Source organism: Schistocerca piceifrons, chromosome 4 (assembly GCF_021461385.2).
Source record: "Schistocerca piceifrons isolate TAMUIC-IGC-003096 chromosome 4, iqSchPice1.1, whole genome shotgun sequence".
NCBI lineage: Eukaryota > Metazoa > Arthropoda > Insecta > Orthoptera > Acrididae > Schistocerca > Schistocerca piceifrons.
Window position 1 is genome coordinate 770,925,171 of NC_060141.1, and position 25,389 is coordinate 770,950,559.

Below are 25,389 nucleotides of genomic sequence, written 5' to 3' on the forward strand. Positions count from 1 at the left end.
AGTATATTTAATATGCAGATACATCTCTCTGTTGCAGAAATTGTTCAACCAGAGCTCATTAGACATAGAGGTTATAGGAGTAAGAATTTCTATAAAGAACTTGGCGCCATAATTCCCATCACTGTTGTTGCATTAACTGGGATTATTTGTGGAATAGGAATGGTGCTGTATTTTAGACGAAGGAAACAGAATAACACAGGTGTCAAGTGTGAAGGTAAGTTTTTTTTTTTTTTTTTTTTTTTTTTTTTTTTTTTTTTTTTTTTTGCATGCATTGTAAACCAAGAAAATCTTTCTGCTGTTCTCACTGTGTGTGAAATATAGTTTCTGTTTACATGTCACATAAATCTATACAAAAAGCTCACATCTACTAAAATTTTACACAATAATATAACTGTAAAAGAAAATATTTTGGAATGTTATGTTACTTTTCATGCCCTTTGAAACTTCAATTTCTGCCCTCACATTTTGAAATGAGAAAATGATTTTTTCTTTTTTTTTTGGGGGGGGGGGGGGGTTGTGAAATAAGCAGAATCATGGTAGACATGATACAAGCAACTATAATAATTAGCTTAAAACAATATGTCATGCTGTTCTTCAGACTCAGAAAAAATAAACATATCTTGTCCTAATAATCCCATTATAAATATAAACTTCCAGAAAAGTAGAGCAATAAAACAGCATGTCAACAAAAATGTATAAACCCAGACTGCAGATTAATACTACATTTCAGGCAGCAGAAGGTTAGTGTTTATAGCTTTTCTTATCATAAAGAGAGCTGTTATGGTGCTCGGCATAAAGTCAAATGGTCACACCAGACCTTTCCAACATTTCAACATAGTATATGTTCATAATCTATATCTACATCCATACTCTGTAAAGCCATTGTGAAGTGCGTGTCAGAGGATACTTTTCATTGTACCGTATATGAGAATGACTGCTTAGATATCTTAGGGCATGCAGTAATTAGTATAACATTTTCTTTGTGATCCATACGTATAGCAGGCTGGTATATATTCCTAGATGCCTTACATAATATTGGGTCATGAAACTTTGTAAGTAAGGTTTTACAGGATAATAGTGTCCATCTTCAAGCATCTGTCAGTTCTGATTATTAATCATTACCATGGTGTTTTCCCATGGGTCACACGAACCTGTGACCATTTGTGCTGTCCTTTTTTGTATATGTTCAATACCACTTGTTACTCCTATTTGGTACCAGTCCTATTAACTTGAATAAAATCCTAGAATGGGTCACACAAGTGTTTTGTAAGCACTTTCCATTGCAGATTTATTGCATTTTCCTAGTATTCCACCAATGAACCTAGTGTGCCACCTGCTTCAACAGTGACTGAAAGTAGTTAAAAAACTGAAACCACCAAGACGGCAATTGAAATTGCAAGCATGACTGTTTAGGTTAGACTTAGAATCATGGGTGCGTGTTAAGTTGTAATTGGATCTGTTTATCCATCAACAACCAAACTCAGCCACAGGTGTAACAAAAAACTTTAAGAGAAAACCTTCAGTTCACTGGAATGAGTGTTCCCCAGTTGTACTATCATTATTGGAGGAGATGTAAATCTTCCACAGTCTATCGGGGTAATTACAGGGCATCCAGCGAAGGGATTCCTGATCTCCAAATTCAGTATCTTGGAACCTAAGATCAATAGATTACTGCAACAGAAGGTATGCATTGTACAAAAGATATAAGAATTTTATACAGAAGTTACACAGAAGTCTCAGATAGTCTGAAAAGTTGCTAACAGATGACACTGTATGCTCTGCAGTTTGTACTATATCAACATGTATATTTAAACTTATCCTCTGCAAGCAGTCTTTGCAATCACATCACAATCTTTTTGAAATGTGCGCCTCTTGCAGTACACAGATAGTGCAAATGATCAATGAAATTTGCCGTTGCAAATCCACCCCTGCTCCAGTAATTATGCAATAATTGATGGATTTCCTTAGATTTTGCTGAATAATTCCATAAACTGTGGTGACACCTCCGGGAGTAGCTACTGTTTTCCTGTGGCCAACATTCTCTTGTAGATGATCAGCCACATTGCCTATCTGTTGGAATTTGGTGAAGAGCTTGCAAATGATTATTGCATCAGTTCCGTTTGGAACATTAAATCGTGTTTGGAACATACGCCTTGTTTCTGTAGGACTGTGTTATAACCTGTGGTATTCCAGTGCCAGGGAAGAAAAAGTTGTTCAATGTAGTTCATTATTTCAACCTCTTCCTTTGGTACACTAACCTCCTTTTATATTTCAGCAGTGGAACTGATTGGTCTGAGCCACAGTGCACTGTTTATAGGCACTACATATTTTGATTACAGTGCCATATGTTAGTAGCTTTTCAAATTATTTCAAAATTTCTATATAACTTCTGTATCAAATACTTACACCTTTAACAATAAACATACTGTTTGTTGCACTCGTCTATTGATATTAGTTTTCAAGGCATTAAATTTTGAAATCAGGGACTCCTTTGCTGGACACCCTATAGTGTTTTGCAGGTGATGGCTGTGACATGAACTCCTGAAAAATAATATTAAATGCTTCCTCTGTAAGCTAGTTGGAACAAATTATTTGGAACATTACTTTTGATGGAAATATATTAGATTAAATTGCAACAAATGGACTTGACACCTCTTTCAGAATGCCAATTTTGAAATAGGTGTCAGTGACCATGAAGCAGATGTAATAACAATGACTACTAAAGCACAAAGGGCACCTAAAAGAAGAAAGATGATTTACATGTTCAGTAAGCTAGACAAAGAGGTAATTATGTCATTTAGAAGAGACTCAGAACTTTTCCCTCTTGGCACGAGCATAGGTGAATTGTGGGTCAAGTTTAAACAAATGCAGTGGATACATATGTACCTAGTAGACCAGTTCATGATGGGAGGGAAATTCAATTTTAGGAGTGGTGTTCCATTGCCCACTGTAACTTCACATCAACCTAGTCCATCCCTATGCCACTCCCAATCCCAGCCCAATCCCTGTGGAAAACCCAGGTACAAGGCCTGTCCAATCCACTCACCTGGGACACTTGTGAAAGCAGCCATGTCATATACTAGCTCTGCTGCAATCATTACACAGCTTTTTATATTGGTATGACTACCAACCAGCAGTTCACCAGAATGAATGGCCACTGCCAAACTGTGGCCAAGAGCAAAGTGGATCACCCTGTAGTACAACATGCAGCTGAACATAACAAGCTTGATTTCAATGGCCACTTCATAACCCAGACCATCTGGATCCTCCCCTTCACCACCAGCTTTGCTGAGCTTTTATCCTTACACATTTTCTGCTCCCAAAATTATCCTGGCATCAACCTACAATTAACTAACATTCCTACACCCTCCTCCCCACAGTTTCCACCACCCCTACACCCTCACCTTCATTCTGCAGCACTCTCTACCAATGTACCCTCTTATCTTTACCCCTTCTCTGTACCTCTCCTTTTCCACTGCCTGCCTAACACAGTATGAATAGCCACCAACAAATGGTGGCCAACAAACAAATCGACCACCTAGTTGTTGAACATACTGCCCAACACAATGGATTTCACTTTAATTACTGTCTCACAGCCTGCACCATCATCTGGATTCTTCCTAACAACACCAGCTTCTCTGAATTGCACAGGTGAGAAGTCTTCCTACAACAAATCTGTCATTCCTGTAACCCACTGCCCTCAACCTACACTGGTCCTTGTCCTCCATCAACCTACCGCCTTCCCTGTTCACACTCCAATACTGATCGCACCTTCTATCCCACAACAGTAGTACTAGTCTTTTTCCCTTCTCTGCTTCTCTCCTCTCCCCTCTTCCCTGCCCCCATCCACTCCCCAGCACAGCCACAGAATGCTCCACCCAGTAGACATATCCTGTCTCCACCATATCTCTCACACTCACACAGGCAACACAGTATCTTTCTCCACCCATATCCTGTTATCCGTCCCCCTCCCTGCCCCATGCCTCCTCCTTTCCTCTACTACCCATCCAGCAGATTGGTGCTCATATCAGACACAGTCACAGTCGGGCTTTAGTGCTTGGAGACAGTGGTTGTGTGTGTGTGTGTGTGTGTGTGTGTGTGTGTGTGTGTGTGTGTGTGTGTTTGTTTTCTATTTCAGAAGAACCTTATCTGAAACCTGTCTTTTCCACTGTGCGTGACTCAGCATCTCTCTATGTGGTGAATTGTTCAAATGCTTACATGTTTTTTTCTCCTGAATGTTTCAGGCATGAATGTTCACGATACAACTGCCACACCTGAAAACAAAGGAGATTACTTGAGTAGTGACATCCCACTGGACCAGAAGTCCGGACACTCTTCTGTGATGCCAGAGATAACTGCAAAAGTCAACCCATATGCCACATTTAGACTAACAGATGAAGAGAAAATGGATTCCTTGATACCTGATGTAAGGACACTGTAGTGAACAACATATCTCACTTAATATAAAATTTTAAGTAGGAATTATTGCATAAAGGGAGGAAAGTACTGCTTTCAGTTTTTAAAAATATCTGAGACATATTTAGATGAAATTCTAGATTTTTTTACATTTAAATGTAACAGAAACAACAGCAGAGCTGCTTTTTATGAATTAGTTACTTTTTGTAGTATTGTCATTGGATGTGGTAGCTGGATCGTGCATTCAACTGAAAATTATACACTGAAGAGCCAAAGAAACTGGTACACCTACCTAATATTGTGTAGGCCCCCATGAACAAACAGAAGTGCCACAACACGATGCGGCATGGACTCAACTAATGTCTGAAGTAGTGCTGAATGGAACTGACACTATGAATCCTGCAGGGCTGTCTATAAATCCAAAAGAGCATGAAAGGATGGAGATCTCTTCTGAACAGCATGTTGGAAGGCATCCCAGATTCGCGCAATAATGTTCATGTCTAGGGAGTTTGGCGGCCAGAAGAAGTGTTTAAACTCAGAAGAGTGTTCCTGGAGCCACTTTGTAGCACTTCTGTGCCTTTGGGGTGTCACATTGTTATGCTGGAATTGCTCAAGTCTGTCAGAATGCACAATGGACATGAATGGATGCAGGTGATCAGACAGGATGCTTATGTACATGTCACCTGTCAGAGTTATTTCTAGATGTATCAGGGGTCCCATATCACTCCAACTGCAAATGCCCTACACCAGTACAGAGCCTCCCCCAGATGGGGCAGTTCCCTGCTGATATGCAGGGTCCATGGATTCATGAGGTTGTCTCCATACCCATACACATCCATCCACTCGGTACATTTGAAATGAGACTTGTCTGGCCAGGCAACATGTTTCCAGTCATCAACAGTCCAATGTTGATGTTGATGGGCCCAGGTGAGGTGTAAAGCTTCGTGTTGTGCAGTCATAAAGGGCACATGAGTGGGCCTCCAGCTCTGAAAGCCCTATTGATGATGTTTTGTTGAGTGTTTCAAATGCTGACACTTGTTGAAGGCCCAACATTGAAATCTGCAGCAGTTTGCAGAAGGGTTGCACTTCTGTCACATTGAACGACTGTCTTCAGTTGCCATTGGTCCCATTCTTGCAGGATCTTTTTCCAGCCGCAGCGATGTCAGAGATTTGATGTTTTACCGGATTCTTGATATTCACGGTACATTCGTGAAATGATTATATGGGAAAATCCCTACTCTTAGCTACCTCAGAGATGCTGTGTCCCATCACTCATGTGACGACAATAACACCATATTGAAACTCACTTTAATCTTGATAATATGCCATTGTAACAGCAGTAACTAATCTAACAACTGTGCCAGACACTTTTTGTCTTATAAAGGTGCTGCCAACCACAGCATCGTATTCTGCCTATTTACAAATCTCTGTATTTGAATACACATGTCTAAACCAGTTTCTTTGACACTTCAGTGTATTTCAGTGCTCTATCTAGCCACCATCCTCAGATGAGACATTATGCTGTTCCTCACTGAACTAGTAGCAACCATAGATGACCCATGTATCTCCATGATATTACTAAAAGAACAGGATCTCACTCATCCATATCAGTGCTGGCTCTTAATTATACCATGACCGCGTACAGTGCTTTAGTCATAAACAATAGCAAGTGTAATAATTTTTATTGAAGATTTCTGTTAAAACTCTTCATTGGCTGATACAAAGAGCCTACAAACAGAAAAAGGTGAGAGAGGGGTGATTTCTGGTGTAGCACCATTTCAGCAGAATGTAGCACAGCATGATGTCATCTGGTGGACTATTAAAATATTATCTTCTGAATGCCACACATGGAGTTTTTTGGTAGCTACTTTCATCACTTCTACACAGTCTATGAAAATAAGGTTTCCAAGATCTATACCTGTGTTTCATTCATGTGTTTTTGTCCTAAATTCTCTGTGAGTTAAATTCCTTATGCATGCACAGACATAATCCAGTTATCCAACACCAGCACTGTAAACACATATTTTATTCCAAATCAAATATTTTATGGGGTGAGGCATTTGGCTGTTACAATCTAATTACAAATGCACACATATCAGCAATAAACACAAATTCGACAGTGTTGTACTGTACTGACTGCAACAAAATAAACATAATGCAAAAATTACAATGAAAAAGATCAGTGCTGCACTTCAGAAAAATTAGAATTTGTCAGAACTTTTGTTACCTGATGGGATGTCTAATTTTTAAAAACAGTAAGTACATGACTTTTCTATCAGTAGGCTGTGACTTCCTGGGCCTGTGCCATAGGACAGGCCACAGGATTTAGAACTGCAGGTCCCCCCCCACCCCCCCCCCTCCAACTACATGTCAGAGCCTGCTACTTAGATAGCTGACTGTGTGTGGGGTGCACACAAAGGTTTTCTAGATTAGGCATCTCTCTATCCAATCCAGGTAATGATAGCTTTTGGCAACCAAGAAGTATCAGTGTAAGATGGAAAGAAATGTCTCCCAAAGGTGAGCATATTAAAATCCTAATAGTTAACTGCCAAAATATTTGCAACAAAGTGCCAGAGTTCTAAGCACTCTTGAAAAGCAGTGAAGCTCATATAATACTAGGTACAGAAAGCTGGTTGAAACCTGAAATTGATAGCAGTAACATTTTTGGGGAAAATTTGACTGTATACCAAAAGGGTAGGCAAATGGTAAATGGAGGTGGTGTACTTGTCGCACCAAACAAGAAACTCAAATCCACTGAGATAGAAAATGAAGCTGCATGTGAGACTCTTTGGGCAAGACTCATTATCAAGGGTGGGCATAAAATGATAATTGACTCCCTTATTGCCCACTAGACTCATCTCCTGACATAAGTAAAAATTTTAGACAAAACCTTGGTTCACTTGTATGTAAACTCTCCAATCATCAGTGGAGATTTTAATCATCCACCAATTAATTGGGAAAATTACAGTTTTGTTAGTGGTGGGCATGATAAGACATTCTGTGAAACATTTTTAAATGCCCTTTCTGTAAACTACCTAGAAGAGATAGCTAGGAACCCCACTCATGATGGGAATATGTTAGGCCTAATAGTAACAAATAGACTTGACCTCTTTGAGGATGTCCATGTTGAAACTCATATTAGTGACCCTGACACAGTTGTGGCAACAATGATTACCAAAGTACAAAGGACAATTAAAAGAAGCAGAAAGATTATGTATTCAGCAAAGTCATATTTCAACGAGGATCTTAAAACTTTCAGCACGGGGCAGGAATATGTAGAGGAACTATGGCTCAAGTTTAAAAGAACAGTTGACATATACAACAGTTAATAATAATAATAATAATTATTATTATTATTATTATTTTATTTTCATTCAGCCATTACAGCAATAGACAACTACACACATATTATACAGTACAATTGATCATTTAAAAGAAACAACAGCATTGTTATAAGTGTTACAATATTATATTACAGTTGAAATATTCATTTACTTCATAGAATGGGTAGGTAACTAGTCAGTCATATAGTATTTGTTTGAATGCAAGGGACCTGTCAAGAGAGCAGTGTGTGATGCAATGATTGACTACCGAAGTAGAATATTGTCAAACGATCTTTAACAAAACCAAAAGAAATTCTGGTTGTATGTAAAGGCTGTTAGTGGCACTAAAGTCAGTGTCCAGTAACTAGTGAATGAGACAGGTACTGAAATGGAGGGTAGCAAAACAAAATCTGAAATGCTTAACTCCATTTTCAAATTTTCCTTTACAAAGGAAAACTCAGGAGAAATGTCCCAACCTTGTACCAATGAAAAGATGAATGAAATAAGTATCAGTATCAGTGGTGTTGAGAAACAGCCGAAATCATTACAACTGGACAACGGGTCCAACGGAATCCCTATTGGCCACTTCTAACTATAATCTACCATAGATTCCTTGAACAAAAAAACATGCTCAGTTTTATGAAAAAAACACAGGTCACATCCACCTACAAGAAGGGTAGTAGAAGTGATTCACAAAACTACTGTCCAATATCCTTAATATCAATTTCTTGTAGAATCTTAGAACATATTCTTAACTCAAACATAACAAGGTATCTTGAACAGAGTGACCTTCTCCATGCCAGCCAGCATAGATTTTGAAAACATGGATCATGTGAAACCACACTCACACTTTTCTTACATGACATACTGAAAGCTTTGGATCATGGCAATCACATAGAAGCAGGATTTCTTGATTTTCGAAAAGCATTTGACTCAATACCACACCAACACTTATTGTAAAAAGTAGACTGTTATGGGGTATCAAGTGAAATTTGTGACTGGATTGAGTACATTTTGGTAGTGAAGACACAGCATGTTATCTTGGATGGAAAATCATTGACAGATGTGGAAGAAACTTCAGGTGTACCCTAGGGAAGTGTGTTGGGACCTTTGTTGTTCATGTTGTATATCAGTGATCTAGCAGACAATGTTAATAGGAACCTCAGGCTTTTTACAGATGATGCAGTTGTCTATGATGAAGTAATATCTGACAGAAGCTGCATGAATATTCACTCAGATCTCAGTAAGATTTCAAAGTGGTACAAAGATTGGCAACGTACTCTAAATGTTCAGGAATGCAAAACTGTGCACTTCACAAAATGAAAAAATGTAGTTTTCTATGACTATAATATCCATGAGTCACTGTTGGAATCAGCCAATTCACACAAATACATGGGTGTAACACTTTGTAGGGATATGAAATGAAATGATCACATAGGCTCAATTGTGGATAAAGCAGGTAGTAGACTTCGATTTATTGGCGGAATACTGGGGAAGTGCAATCAGTCTACCAAGGAGATTGCTTACATATCACTCATGTGACCATATCTACAATACTGCCCAAGTGTATGTGATACATACCAAACAGGACTAACAGGGAATATTGAACATATGGAGAGAAGGGCAGCACAAATGGTCACCAGTTTGTTTGATCCATGGGAGAGTGTCACAGAGATACTGAAGGAACTGAACTGGCAGACTGTAGAAGATAGATATAAACAATCTGGGTGAGAAAGTCTATTAACAAAATTTCTGGAACCAGCTTTAAATGATGACACTAGGAATACACAACCTTCTATGTATCACTCAGATAGGGATCATCAAGATAACATTAGAATAATTATTGCATGCACAGAGGCATTCAAACAATCATTCTTCCCATGCTCCATACATGAACAGAACAGGAAGCAGGCCTAATAATGGATACAGTGGGACATATCCTCTGCCATACACTTCACAGTGACACACACACACATGCACACATACACACACACACACACACACACACAACACACAAACTGGAAGAGTAGGTGGGTACAGGAAACCTGAGTTGCAACTATTCATACTGGGACTTTACTATTAATTCTTGGTCATGCCAACATACAAATCAATAGTTCTCTTTAGTCATAGTTCATAGTGATATGATGAATGGTCCTTGTACTGTTAGTATATATTGCACAGGGTGTAATGGGTGTGCAGATATTTCTATTGGTTGCTGAGAACAGTATATTGAACAACATTACATCAGTACTTACATCATTTGCAGATTAATAATTATAGTTCTCACAGGTCATATGTTTTAGGTTGATTAGTACCTCCAAGTATGTATGGCAAGAACAAGTCATTAATGTTTAATGCTAATTTTCTCCTGAGCAGCAGGTCGGGTGTTGAAGTGTTGACACATGCTCGTAAAGGTTAGTCTATACTGACAGGCTTAGTCCACTTAGTGGTGCAGTTACAATCATGCAGAAAACATCACTTCATAAAGTTTGTGACGTTCTTGCGGGAAGATTGTTTTGACACAGAGGAAAAACAACCAATACACTGATGTGTATACGTGTTATGACCTGAGGCAGATTTGCCAATGACAGATAATCTTAAACTTACTGGAAACTGCTATAGATAACTGTCTATCTGTTCACCCTCCAGAGCAGTGATTGACATAATTGAAGTGAAGCAAATAGAAGGGTTTATATTCATTTTCCATCTCTATAACTACAAGCACAATTTTCCAAATAGTTACAGTTCCGCATTTATTTAAAAATAAGTGCTTCATTTGGAGCATCATTTTGATGTGGCTCACTTCTGTGGGGTACTTAAAATTTTACAACTGTCATAATCTTATGTGTCAAAGCCTAATTACAAAGTTTCAAGAACTAGCTTTAGGCTGGAAATCAAAGAATATACCCACAGCCCCCTGCATACTACTCATATAGGGATAGCAAAGAGAAGATTAGACTAATTAAGGCACACATACAGACATTTGAGCAGTCATTCTTCCTATGCACCAAATGTAAATGGAGTGGGAAGAAGCCCTAGTGACTGGTATAATAGGAGTACCTTCTATTATGCACTTCGCATTGGTTTGCAGAATATACAGTATACGTAGATGTCGACCTAAACATGTAAGCTTTCAGCCAGAAGGCCTTCATCTGAAATAAACGTACACACATACACAATCATGCAAATGCAGTTCACACATGCATGACCACTGCCTCTGGCTGATGAGACCCGACTATGAATAGCTGTGCATGATGGGAGAAGCAATTTGGGTGGTAGGGGTAAGGAGGGGGAGGGAGAGCAGGGTATGGGTAAGGGACAGTAAAGTGCTTTTTGTGGGAGCATACAGGGACAAAGTGGAGAGGGATAGAGCAACTAGGTGCAGTCAGTAGGTTATATAAATGGAAGGCATGTGGTGGAGGGGGGGGGGGGGGGTAGGAGAGAAATAACAAGACTGTGGATGCGTTGGTGGAACAGAATGATGTGTAATGCTGCAGTGTGGACAGGAAAGTGGATATGTGGGTGAAGGACAATGACTAGTGGAGGTTGAGGCCATGAGGGTTATGGGAACACAGGATACACTGCAGGGAGAGTTCCATCTGCACAACTCCTACCAACACCAGATTTTCTGAATTGTGCTGATACGAACTCTTCTTACAATATATCCTACGTTCACCTAACCCTCCTGGCCTCAACCTTTGATACTCATTGTCCTTCAACCACCCACCCCCTTCCCTGTTCCCACTCCTATTCTACAAGTGCACCCACAATGTTTTACTTCTCTCCTTTACCAATCCTCCCTTGCCCCCCATCTAACCTCCTGACTTCACCTAGCTGTCCTGCCCTCCTTCCACCTCATCCCTGTATGCTCCCATAAACAGTACTTTACCAGCCCCAACCAATACCCAGCTCTCCCTTCACAGCCTCATCCTTACCCCACCACCCAAATTTCTTCTCCCATTATGCACAGTTGCTCACAGTCTGGTCTTGGCAGCCAGAAACAGTAGTCATGTGTGTCTGAGCTACATTAGCGTGAATGTGTGGGTGTATGTTGTCTATTTCAGAAGAAGGTCTTCTGGCCGAGCTTACATGTTTAGTAGACTTTTTGTTGTGTCTGTCTGCAACTCAGCATCTCTGCTATATGGTGAGTAGCAATCTATTCCATTTCATACTATTGTCACTATTCCATCCTGGATTATCCACTGTTAGAGAATAACATGGCACTAAATCATTGGAAGGCAGGAGAAAGGAAAGTTACTGTTAGAAGTTTTCAGTTATGCATAGCCCAAGTTGGTAAGAGCATTTCCCATGAAAAGCAAGGTTCTGGGTGCAAATCCTGGTCCAACATGCAGTTTTAATCTGCCGGGAAGCTTCAAAATAGTGTACTTTCTGCTGTAGAGCAAGAGATTCATCCTAAAAACTCAAAACATAACTGTGCTCATTATCATGACCATCCTTGACTTATAAGTATCTGCAAATCGCATATTTGTAGCTATCACTTGATTATTCATACACATTTCTTATACAGTACACAGTTCTATCTGCGTGGATTAATTTTAAATATTCTCATAATTGTTTTAAAATTATTACTGTACCTTTTCACTGAACGTGAAACCTTTTACATGCTGGTTACTGCCTCCAACATGAATAATTAATTACCTGGATGGACGGCAATGTCTATTTCATATTCACTTAAACATGCTCCTTCATCACCATTAACTTTCTAATGTAGAGCTTGTTACCATAATACATATATATGATACAGGATAATCCTCTAATTCATATTGCAGAAATAGCACTTTCTCCTTGTCCCCTTGTATCTCTTTGTTTTAAAAATCCACTTCAGCAGTGAAAGCATTTGAAAGGAAATGGGAGGCACTGACCATGTATATTATGAGCTAACTGCGGGTGAAATATCACCAACATAAAAATTATCAGTTAAAACCATAATTAATTTAGGAGTGCCTTAATGCCATCCATACACTTTTTCAACTAATTAATACTATATTATGTTTCTGAAATAAGAAAGTAGATAAGATAGATATGATTTTTCAGTCTGTTAATCTTGAACAACAGTCAGCTGGCTCCTATCAAACTGCACTTGAATCGCACAGGAGCCATTTTTTTTCTCTCTGTTATCGCTCTTCCCATTCATAATTAGATTGTTTCTATGCACTTTACATATGTATGCGTTCTTCATGACAGCCAACATTCAGCTGTAGTTCACCAACTGGTCTGGTTACCTACTGTTGGGTATATTATAGACAATGACTAAAAATATACAAAAACACTATAACTTACTGAAAGAAAATGTACCAAATGTAATCAAGGTGTATTTGAAATCTACACAAATGCATAAATAATGTTGTTAAACTCTCATACTAGCAGCACAATACAATACTAGGAACTGTATGCAGATAAAGATTATAGCAACTTACAAGTGCATTGTAGACAAAAAATCCAAATGTTGTTGTGCATTTTCTTTTAAAAATGACAGGGAATTCTTATTGTGTTGTTCAGTGGCTCAATGCCAGAATGTAAATCCAGAGGTTTTGGTTTCGATCCCATTGGCCTTAGGATCTTTTTCTGTCATTTATCACTTCTTTTGTCACTGGCAATGATTTCTTAATGTGAAAAATGGTAAGTTATACTATGGTGTGGAGTCTAAGTTAAACTGTATATCCTCGTATTTGGTTGGGTACATCATTTCAAAGGTTCCTGGAAAGCAATGGTATCTGCTTCCAAGAGGACAATGCTTTCCAAGAGGACAATGCTTTGTAAAGCATTATGATGGTCAAATCAACTGTCTGGTTGAGAACAGTTTTACTGTCATATTATGACTGTAATAGTGGCAGGTGCAATGAAGCAATAGTAGTTAGTAGTTAGAGTAGTCATAGCATAAGTGGTAATAACAGTAGTAACAGCAACAGTCTTTCATGCTTTCCAGGGTGACAGATATGTCTTGACATGATATGGGCAGTCAGACCCAGTTTGAGAACATTTTTCCACACAAGTGACCTACCATTTGGCACCCTCCCCCCACCCCCCCCACCCCCCTTTTCCCTTTTCCCTAGAACACTTTCACTTTTGTCAGTTTCCGCAACTGTTTGTGATACACGCTGTATACAAATCTTGCATTTGGGCACCACTCTCATCTTGGTGCTGCAAGTAACTGCTGCTGTCCGTGATATGTCCTGTACAATAATGGCCCCTCCCACCTTGGTGCCCAAGTGGTGGCTTGTGTCACTTGGACCTTAAACCAGCCCATTTGGCTTTTGTATGTCCATTCTTGTGCCTGGAGGTCTGGGGGATACGACCATTCACTGTTGTAAGAAAATGAAACACCTACAGCCATCCTTATGATATGACTTATTGTATAGCTACCAGTTTCGGCACTTCAGTGCACCATCTTCAGGCCTTAGTTGAAGCTGAAGGAGTTATCATGATCCATATATACAATGCTTCAGTGACCAACTACTGGTTTATGCAGACTACCTTGTAACTGTGATGTTGTCTCTCCAGCTGTGGCTGTAGGTGTTTCATTTTCTTGTAGTAGCCCATTTGGCAGTTATGGCTTTGAAAAAATCTTGGTCCTATTGCTTTTCATTTAATATATATTTAGGTACACATGTATTAATAACTTCAACTTTTTTGTTTGTTATAGTATGAAAGTTGCAGTGAATACATGAAGATAAAGAAGAAAGTGGAGAGTGAAGCTGAGGACGTTGACTGGATACCACTGCACAGTCTTTACCAGGCTCACAGATACTGAGTTTCAAACATTCACGAATGATATGAAATGTTGAGATGAAAGCCGTTTAAAGACAGGAAACTAAGTGCCTTATTCTCATAACTGTTACGCAGAAGCATTGATGTGCAACAAATATTTGCATGTTTTGAAATACAAAAATCATTGACATATACTGCTGATCAATATATTCATTGTTTATCTTATTTCTAAGTCTCAAAATTAACTTCTTGCAGCAACTGAATAAGATCCTTGTATATACTACTAAAATAAATAATGTTCAACCAATTTTTCAGTAACATTACTCTCTCCTTTATTGTCATATAAAAAAATGCATACACAACACAATTAGAAATGTTTGCAGATCTATCGCCGAAATATTTATGTACTAGCTGCTACCTGCTGCTTCGCTCACATATCAGTTTTGTTATGACGAATGATGGTGAGTAAGCAAGCTAGTAATTTCACAATATGTCAGGGTATATATTGGTGTAGAGACATATGTGTGAAAATGAATGCAGTACTGGTATACATGTATATAATAAATGTGCTTTACTACTTTGCTGTACGTTGAATATGAAAGTACACATTATATTTGCTAATCATATTTAAATAATGCCTCAATTCATTACATTCTTGCAGAAGCAAAGTTTTTAGGAGTTTCTCCGGCTCATCTAGTACCAGATGTGAGATTTTGCCACTAGAGTAACTCATACCAACCATTTCTCCCTTCCACTTTAATGCATTATGGTGCATACATGTTTGATCCATTCCCCTATGATGACTAATTTATGATAACATAGTCAGTTAATAGATAATAATCAAATGCAGCCTCACCTAAAGCCTCCCACTTCCGGATGTAAAAGTAAGACACTGTTTTTCATACAGCCTTTATTTAAATGATGCTGTCATTGTGAGTCTTCAGGCATCTTGGAAGCTGTAAGAGACATGTGACACACAGCATCTAAAATGCAATGGGCTTGTGACTGTTCTAACTTCTCTGTAGCTCTTAAGGCCACCTGATGGTTCTGCATTCAAATTCTGGCAGACATGAGACTGCTCTGGGTTTTTTTTTGATTCGATTAACTTTCACAATTTGAGTTCTCATAGAATTGTGGACTAAAGCAGACTTATTTTTGCAAGGCTTATAGTAACAGTTTTCAATATGGTTCTTGGGCTTTCCGATTTTATTTTTGTAGCTCCACCAAGACTCTCCAGCTATGCTAGGTGGTGTAGGAACTCAATATCATGAACCAAGTACACAGTAAAATTGGATCTGCATTATCACAGAATTATCTATAGATACTAAGAGTCACCGACCATAGCACCAGCATCATCTGCATGCCGCTCACATATACCATATTTAAAAATGTTAATACTCAGAAAGATACAGTTTTCTAAAGTAGCCTATTATTTTCCTCAGGGTTCAAGCTAACTCCATATGAAATACCATCAGTATCGATTCAGTGGTAAAAATGTGAAAATGTAAGAGAGTGAGTTATTTTTGCAATTAATAATACTGGTATTAGAATGGAAGTATGGATTAAACACATTGAGAATTGAATAAGTATTGTGTTGATTACAGTGAATCATAATAAGTTGAACATATCAACCAATAAAAGCATTTTCACAAATATAATAAAAGTTTAAAAATGAAAGAGTAAATAGCTTTGTCAGAGAGTAAATATTTTACCTTAGTTTGTGTGATTTTCTTCAAACCATTAAATATCTTGTATTACATACTTTGTAAAGCAGACTGTCTTCTTCATCAAGGGTCAAGCTATCTCATGCCAAATTTCATGGACGTTGGTTCAGCAGTTTAGTCGTGAAAACATAACAGACAGTGTTACTTTCGCATTTATACTATTGGTGTGGAATTACGGAGTGGCATGGATTAAACACATTGTAAGCCTGTATTCTTTTATGAACAGCAGTGCTTGTGTGTCAATGAAATGAAATGAAATGTGCATATGGCTTTAATGGCTGGGGAAACCACATGTGGGATGTTCAGCAGATTGGTACAAATCTTTTTATTTGACTCTACACTGCTGACTTGCACATCTGTTATAATAAAATAATCCAGATTTGAGCAGAAAAAAAGGACCCAAGGGGAAACTGAACTTGGGAATCGATCATCATGGTGATGCTAACCACACGACCACAGCTATTACCACCAACATTGTATTGCAAAGAAGTTACAAAAGCTATGCATGATGCTCAGTGGCTAAAATGTGCTGTGTTTGTGACTTGATATTAGGGTGGAAGCATGGATTAAAGACATAGAGGATTATGTAAGCACTGTATTCATTATGTTAAATTGTATTACATAAAACGTATCAAACAATAAAGAATTTTCACGAATATGGTAATGCTCAAAAGTCAAAGAGTATTTGTTGTTCCAAATGTTGCATTATACTCTTCAAACCAGTAAATATGTTGTACTACACACTTTCTAATGTAGCCTATGTTCTTCCTCAGCATTCAAGCTATCTCTGTACTAAATTTTACGAAAATTGGTTCAGTTTAGAGATGGGCAAAACTGTTCTTTAAAGAGATTGGATTGGAAATGGTCACTTACTGGAATTCACTAGTTCATTTTCATGACTCACCACTCACTCACAAAAGAGGAAGGCACATTACCTTTTTAATTCAGGTTACTAAACCTGCATTTTTATCTTATTTGGTCCAATTTTGAAAGAACGTAAAGAGGAGTAATAATTTTGTGTTATGTGTCTAGTAATTATGAGATATAAAAGTTTTAAATATTGTCTGCTGTAAAAACTATAAATATTTCAACAAAATCCTAAATATTTTTATCAAATGGAAAAATTTTAAGAATGAAGACTGGTTCTTGTTATATTTTGATACTTTTATTGGGAAAAATTTAATATAAAAATTATAACATAATTGTTATTAATGTGTATCTGCACTCATCATTTACAGTCAGCATTACCAAATGAGTACCAAAAAAGAAAAAATTAATTTATAAATTGATTTATAACTAAAAGTTAACCCATTTTAGTTGATGTGAATCTGTTTCTCAATGCATATCTGTCCTACTTTTGAAAATACTTGTTCAGGGGGCACTGATGTTGCTGTGATACATAACACTTACAACCAACTTATGCAGCTTTGGCCACAACAATTTTCATGTTTCCCACCAGTTTAAGGGATCGCTGTTTCTATGCAAATATCCATCTAAATATATGCCCAAGTCAACAATTGCCACACTTCCCGGGTCATAACTTGCTTAAGCTGACCAATAGTTTCATCAAACTCATCCTAGGTTGAAGAATTCTCATACATTATGGTAACTGGTTGAGAAATGTCTGTGTTTTTTCTTGTTGAACAACCAACACTTTCATTTCTGCAATAGCCTTCATATAGCAGTCTTGAAATGTTTTGTCTGCTGAAAATCCTTGCCTTAGGAATTGGGAGTCCAGTAACATTGCATTATCAATCAATTTTTTCCTGGCAATAACCCCAAACTGCTCTGATAACCATTTAAGGAAATTATAAACCAATGGCTTTATTTCTTGAGGACATTCTTTATTTTTGTCTTTAAAAGATTTCAGTTGGCGTTCCATTTGTCTTGGCAAGGTTTTCATTTTTGAGGATACCTCTTTGGTTACCTAATTGAAAACTTTCAAAATCTGTAAAGCCTGTTGTATTATTTGCCAGTCTGTATCTTTAAGTTTAATATGATCAATTTTCCAACTAAAATAGCAAAGCAAGAAATACGGGACTTTATTTAAAGGAAATCTTTGCAACATTTCGGAAGTAGAGTTCCATCTGGGTGGGACATCTTGTTTCAGTTTCAATCAATCATTTTTTAAATTTTCTTGCATTTCAGCAAGTTTGCTTAAAGCAAAGAGTCTCTCCTTAAAAATCATGACTCTTACATAATTCTTTTGACCTCATCAACTATTTTCTATATGGACTTCTGAATTGTGTGTTGCAGAGTGATATTTCAAGAATGTGCAAAGTGTGGGATATGTGGAAGTTTCAGAAGCATGGCAGTTAATTTCATATTTGATGCATTGTCTGTTATTATGGAGGTGATTTTAAAATTGATACTGTATTTGGCAAAAACAGATTTTACCCAATTTGAGATGTTTTCTGTTGTGAGTCTGTCTTCGAATTGTGACCACAGTAAAAGGTATGACTTCAGTTCACTCCTCTCATGTATGAAACGTGCAGTGAGAGCATAGAAACTAATGTTATATACACTTGTCCGTGCATCAGACTTAAGGCAGACTGCCTTTGCAGTGGCCAAATCATTTTAATTTTATCGACTAACTCATGATACAGACTACGAACTAGAGAGTTTGACAACATTTTTGACTTGGTAAATTAAGATTTGGGCAAAGTATATAACGTATAACTTTTTAAATTCTGTGTCTTTAACTATAGAGGAAGTACGGTATTCCCTGCAAATCATTTTTAAAGGCTGTACGTCTAATGCCATACTTTTATTTAATGTGAGTGGCTTTATAATATCAGAACTTTGCTTATTGGTTGTTGTGAATGAAAAGTAGTTAGGGATGAGGGCATCACAAAAGGAAAGAAATCAGAACTTGGTCCAGAACCTGACAACACTGATGGGCTTGATACAGTTTGAGACTCAATTTGCCTTTCTGAGAGGATACCTTCACCTGAGGTGGAAGCAGACGTCAGTGAGGACAGTTCACGAGAAATGGAATTCGAATTTATGCATCAACTGATAGTGCTCTTGACCAGCTTCCTGACACACATCATTCCACAGGTACTGTAGGATGCTTCAATTTTAGATGTCCGTTTGGGTTTAGGTTTGGTGAGCATCCGGAAACCATGGAAATTACCTGCTGACAGTAGTGGTATTTTAGTTTTTCTCTCATTCTGGTAAAATGGTACTGTACATTGCTCGTAATTCTTATAGTTGAAGGCTATGTGGTTGACATATTGTGTAGCACTGAAAAGTATCCTGAAAAAATTAAAATATTTACTGTTAACATAGACATTTCAAATTTAAAAGTTTAAAGTGAAAAAAATATGCATGCAGCACATTCTATAATCAGAAGTTATAGAGTAGGATGTATGACACCATAATATGATCTGTGAAACCTAGACCCAGAATTATGAAGTTTTTATCACATAGAAAAAGTTCTGAAACAGTCATAGTGATGAAGGAACTCATGAAGACAAGTCTGACAATATGCAAGGATTTCACTGCTGAAAGATAAAGATTTTGAATAATGTGATTTCCAAACTTGGTCTACATAACATGTGAACAAGAGATGTCAGGATAATGGTGTGGATAAAGGCTGGAAAAAAGCAGTGCAAATGAACTCTAAAGCATGTGCTTTAGGAGCTGTGAACTTGTCTACTCATGCAGCCACAGGTACTACCAGTGTGTCTGTATTGTTACACTAGAACATAGTTGGCCAATCACTTTCAACTGGTTTCAACAATAGGGTTGCCACAGATTCTGGAAATCACGAAATCAGGGAATTTCTAACACATAAGGGGGGGGAGGGGGGGGGAAACCGGAAAAAAATCTGGTTTTTGTCTCAGTAGATGAAATGGTTTGTTTACAAACAGCATCGCGCTGTCTGGGTGCAGCTGAGTACGTGTGCTGCTTCCCTGCTCCCTCATTCCTACTGCTTCTTCCCTTCCTACCATTCCCATCAGCTTGCAGTCAGTTCTGGCACAACTTCTTGCTGCTAGCCTAGCAGCTGCTGATGGGAGCCAGGGAGGCATGAGGAGTGGTTTGTTTGGACCTGATTCTCAGGGACTGTAGATGCAGTGGCCAGAGATGGCAGTCATGTGAGAATGAGTTGTTTCTGAGTGATTGTGTAAATGTGTGTGTGCTCTCATTTTCTGACAAAAGCTGTGGCTGAAAATTTAGTGGTGTTTTTTCTACATGCCCGTCTGTGGCTCAGCGATCACCTTTACAGTGAGTTGCTACCTATCCTCATTATTATAGATTCTCAGAGTGTTTGAACAAGTTATTTGTTACATGGATTGATCACCATGGTCCCATTTCATCAACTAGCTGTCTTTGGCTCATGAATAGCTGGCTTCAAAAGTGGATTTCTGTGAGAGGCCAAAACCGCAGGCTGTTTCTGCAGGAATCTGTAACAGATTGGGCTTGCCGATCTGAAGCCATTCGGTTCCCACTAATATGCAGGCCCTTCTCATTGGATCTAGTCTCACCAATATACCAGCAGGCTGGGTCAGTTTTTGTGTGGCATAATCCAGTGGATTTTCACGGTTTATCCATGGACCCAGGACTGTGGTGCTCCTCATCAGGCCAGAGGCCATGGGTGATGGATTTCAGGAATACACTGTTCTACTGCAAGTACACTGTACAGTGTGGTGTTTTATAGACATTTGAGCACTTAAAAAATAGTTTACATGTTAGAAAGTATGGACAATAAGAAGAAGAAAATTGTGTCATTTGCTGGTGGTTTGTACGTTATGTACTCATATATTTGTTGAAAGAGAAATCACACAGTACATGTAAAACAATAGATGTAACACAGTGGGTAATAACAGACAATAATGAACATAGGAGACACTCCTCTGTGGCTGGTTTTTGGAGGTGGTTGGAGGATTGTGGTTGTGAGGGGAAATGGTACAGGAGATCAGTTTGCGGACTAGGTCTAGGGATAGTGCCTGTCTGTGGACGCCTCCCTGTGAAGGATACCCTATCTTTGTCCCTTCACAATCTCAACACCTTCTCTCCCATCCACTTCCTGTGCTCATCCTCAACCCAGTGTGCCACATTCCTGGATGTTAACCTCCTCCTCTCTGATGGCTCTATCCAAACCTCTGTCCGCATTAAACCCACCATCCTACAATACCTGCATTTTGACAGGTGTCATCCCTTTCACACCAAAAAATCCCTTCCATGTAGCCTGGCTACCAGGGGATAGTTTATCTGCAGTGACAAAACCCCTTGCTCAGTATGCTGAGGGTCTCACCAAGGACTTCACAGACAGGCACTATCCTCCAGACCCAGTCTGCAAACAGATCTCCTGTGTCATTTCCCCTCACAACCCTAATCCTCCCACCACCCCCAAAACCCAGCCTCAAAGGAGTCTCTCCTCCATCACCCGATGCCACTCTGGACTGAAACAACTGAACCACATCCTTCACCATGGCTTTGAGTAACTATCATTGTGCCCTGAAATGAGGGTCATCCTACCCGAGATATTTCTCTCTCCTCCTACAGTGGTGTTCCATCGCCCACCTAATGTCCATAACATCCTAATCCATCCCTTTGCCACTCCCAGTCCCAACCCTCTTGCCACAAGGATCATATCCCTGTGCAAGACCCAGGTGCAAAACCTGCCCAATCCACCCAGCACTTCCTATTCCAGTCCTGTCAAAGATTTATCCTATCCTATCAGGGGCCGGGCCACCTGTGAAAGCAGTCATGTCATTTACCAGATCTGCTGCAATCACTACACAGCTTTTTATATTGGTATGACTACCAACCAGCTGTCCACCAGAATGAATGGCCACCGCCAAACTGTGGCCAAGAACAAAGTAGATCACCCTATAGCACAACATGCAGCTGCATAACACCTTTGATTTCAGTGGCTGCTTCACTACCTGAGCCGTCTGGATCCTCCCCTCTTCCAACAGCTTTTCTGAACTGCACATATGGGAGTTATCTTTATAACACATTCTCCACTCCTGTAATTATCCTTACCTCAACCTACAGTAACATACTGTCCCCACACCCTCCACCCAACAGTTTCCACCACCTATGTCCTATCATCTACTCCCCATTCTCGTCTCCCATCCTATCCATTTTCAGCTCTCTGCCAATGCATCCACCTGTCTGTCTCTGCTCCTCTCATTTTTTGTTCCTTTTTTCCCCAGCTCCCTGCCCCACGACCTCCTGACACTGTACCTGTTCATTTCTCTCCCCACCTGTACACCACTGTCCCTATCGCTTACCCTTCCTAACCCTCTCCAGAATGCTGCTTGCATCCCCCCACATGATACTGGATTACAACGCGAGATGCTGGAGTTGGCGGTTGTGTGTGCATGATGTGTGGGAAACATTTCGGGAAAAAGGGACAGGTATACACTCGCACACACACACATATCCATCCGCACATATACAGACACAAGCAGACATACGTAAAGGCAAAGAGTTTGGGCAGAGATGTCAGTTGAGGCGGAAGTACAGAGGCAAAGATGTTATTGAATGACAGGTGAGGTATGAGCGGCAGCAACTTGAAATTAGCGGAGGTTGAGGCCTAGTGGGTAACGGGAAGAGATATATTGAAGGGCAAGTTCCCATCTCCAGAGTTCTGATAGGTTGGTGTCAGTGGGAAGTATCCAGATAACCCGGACGGTGTAACACTGTGCCAAGATGTGCTGGCTGTGCACCAAGGCATGGGGTGATCCTCATTACCAACAAACACTGTCTGCCTGTGTCCATCCTGCTTGCGTCTGTATATGCGCGGATGGATATGTGTGTGTGTGTGTGTGTGTGTGTGTGTGTGTGTGTGTGTGTGTGTGTGTGTGTGCGCGAGTGTATACCTGTCCCTTTTTTCCCTTAAGGTAAGTCTTTCCACTCCTGGGATTGGAATGACTCCTTACCCTCTTCCTTAAAACCCACATCCTTTTGTCTTTCCCTCTCCTTCCCTCTTTCCTGATGAAGCAACCATGGGTTGCGAAAGGTTGAAATCTGTGTTTGTGTTTGTTATTGTCTCTATCAACATACCAACGCTTTCGTTTGGTAAGTTACACACTTCTCTGTGTGTGTGTGTGTTTTTTTTTTACTGATGAAGGCCATGGCTGAAAGCCACTTGTGAGTGTCTTTTAAATGTGCCCATCTGCGACTTGACATGTCCTACATTGAAAATAGGAAACACTTTATTTGATTCCAAGATAGAGCATATCCACCTTCTGACAAAAAAAATGTAAAACATTGATCAGTGTAGTAATTTATGTTCTGAGGTCATGAGACATAATGACAATGGCAGCAGTGCAGAAATGTGAGCAACAATCCCTGTGTATTGTTCTACAAACCACAAGATACAAGCAGCAAACATCATATCCCTTTGTCCTCATCATTATGAACCATGATGACTGTGAAATTCTGAAGTAGTATGACAGTAATTGTATTTGCATTGCTGGAACTCGTGGAACTAATGGTTACAGTTTTGAGCAAATTACACTTCTTGTGCCTGACTGCATGAGACAAGGTTTTCCTTTTTTTTTTTTTTTTTTTTCCAGACAGGTCTGATCTATAGGTGCTATCATTATTTTTCAAAGAAATAAAGACTAAAGTAGGAAAAATTCATCATCAGGTGTTTACATCAGATTTAGCTGAACTTTTTTATAATGCTTGGCTGTAACGTGCGGAAGGAACATGTGAGAAGGCTGTATTACTCATTGCACACTGACAGGACATAGGAAAAATACATGTGCTAAAATCAAACTGAAGGAAAGATAAGCTGAAGCTTATATGCCAGTGAGAAGTTTGATTCAAGGAGGAGGTGTTATAACATTTGAGCACACATTTCCTTTAGCATTGGAGTGACTGATTTCAGATCCTGTTACAAGTGAGTTTGGGTTGTATTTCCAAGGACATTATTGTAAAAACACCAGGTGCTGGAAATACTGTTACAGAGCCACCAGTGATATCAACATAAACATGTATATTGAATGACTGCACTGGAAAATAAAATACATATATATTTGCTTGGTAAATCTGTGAAACACCTAGGTGTAAATAAATTCATTCATGCATTAATGAGCTTCATCTGGAATAAATTACATGACAGGCTCATTACACAGACAAAGGGGAAACATACAATCAAATTCCAGGATATTTGCCCAAAGAATGACTTAAGTGCAGAGGTAATTTACAAACACATAGCTGAAGAGAGAAAATGCTGGCTTTTACCATCTGCTTCTGAGATGGAGGTAACTTTTTTGTTCAGAAAAATTTGCATGATGACAACTGCAAATTGATTTGTATTGCATGTCAAGCCTGCATATATCAGTATATATCCTTGTGCATAGATTATAGTATCAGATGTAACATGTGTAAACATATTCACCCTGTCTGCCAACACAAAATCAGACAGCCATCCAGTTTAGCAAATGTAAATACACTACTGGCCATTAAAATTGCTACACCACGAAGATGACGTGCTACAGATGTGAAATTTAACTGACAGGAAGAAGATGCTGTGATACGCAAATGATTAGCTTTTCTGAGGATTCACACAAGGCTGGCACCGATGGCGACACCTACAACGTGCTCTCATGAGGAAACTCTCCAACCGATTTCTCATACACAAACAGCAGTTCACCGGCGTTGCAAAGTGAAATGTTGTTGTGATACCTTGTGTAAGGAGGAGAAATGCGTACCATCACATTTCCGACATTGATAAAGGTCGGATTGTAGCCTATCGTGATTGCGGTTTATCGTATCGTGACATTGTTGCTCGTGTTGGTCGAGATCCAATGACTGTTAGCAGAATATGGAATCGGTGGGTTCAGGAGGGTAATACGGAATGCCGTGCTGGATCCCAATGGCCTCGCATCACTAGCAGTCAAGATGATAGGCATCTTATCCGCATGGCTGTAATGGATCGTGCAGTCACGTCTAGATCCCTGAGTCAACAGATGGAGATGTTTGCAAGACGAGAACCATCTGCACGAACAGTTCGACGACATTTGCAGCAGCACGGACTACCAGCTCGGAGACCATGGCTGCGGTTACCCTTGATGCTGCATCACAGACAGAGTGCCTGCGATGGTGTACTCAAAGACGAACCTGGCTGCACAAATGGCAAAACGCCATTTTTTCGGATGAATCCAGGTTCTGTTTACAGCATCATGATGGTTGCATTCGTGTTTGGCGGGATCACAATGAACGCACATTGG

The 25,389-nt window shown here is 39.3% G+C and overlaps 1 protein-coding gene across 1 annotated transcript in view; it reads left to right on the forward strand.

Moving 5' to 3' along the window:
- LOC124796164 (Down syndrome cell adhesion molecule-like protein Dscam2) overlaps positions 1 to 14,594 on the forward strand; it is a 93,495-nt gene extending 78,901 nt beyond the window's left edge. Inside the window, exons 10-12 of the mRNA XM_047260255.1 lie at positions 38 to 214; positions 4,245 to 4,426; positions 14,404 to 14,594. Of these exons, the coding sequence (XP_047116211.1) occupies positions 38 to 214; positions 4,245 to 4,426; positions 14,404 to 14,511 (467 nt within the window). The 3' untranslated portion in view covers positions 14,512 to 14,594. The remainder of the gene's footprint in view (positions 1 to 37; positions 215 to 4,244; positions 4,427 to 14,403) is intronic.
- Positions 14,595 to 25,389: the final 10,795 nt, after the last annotated feature.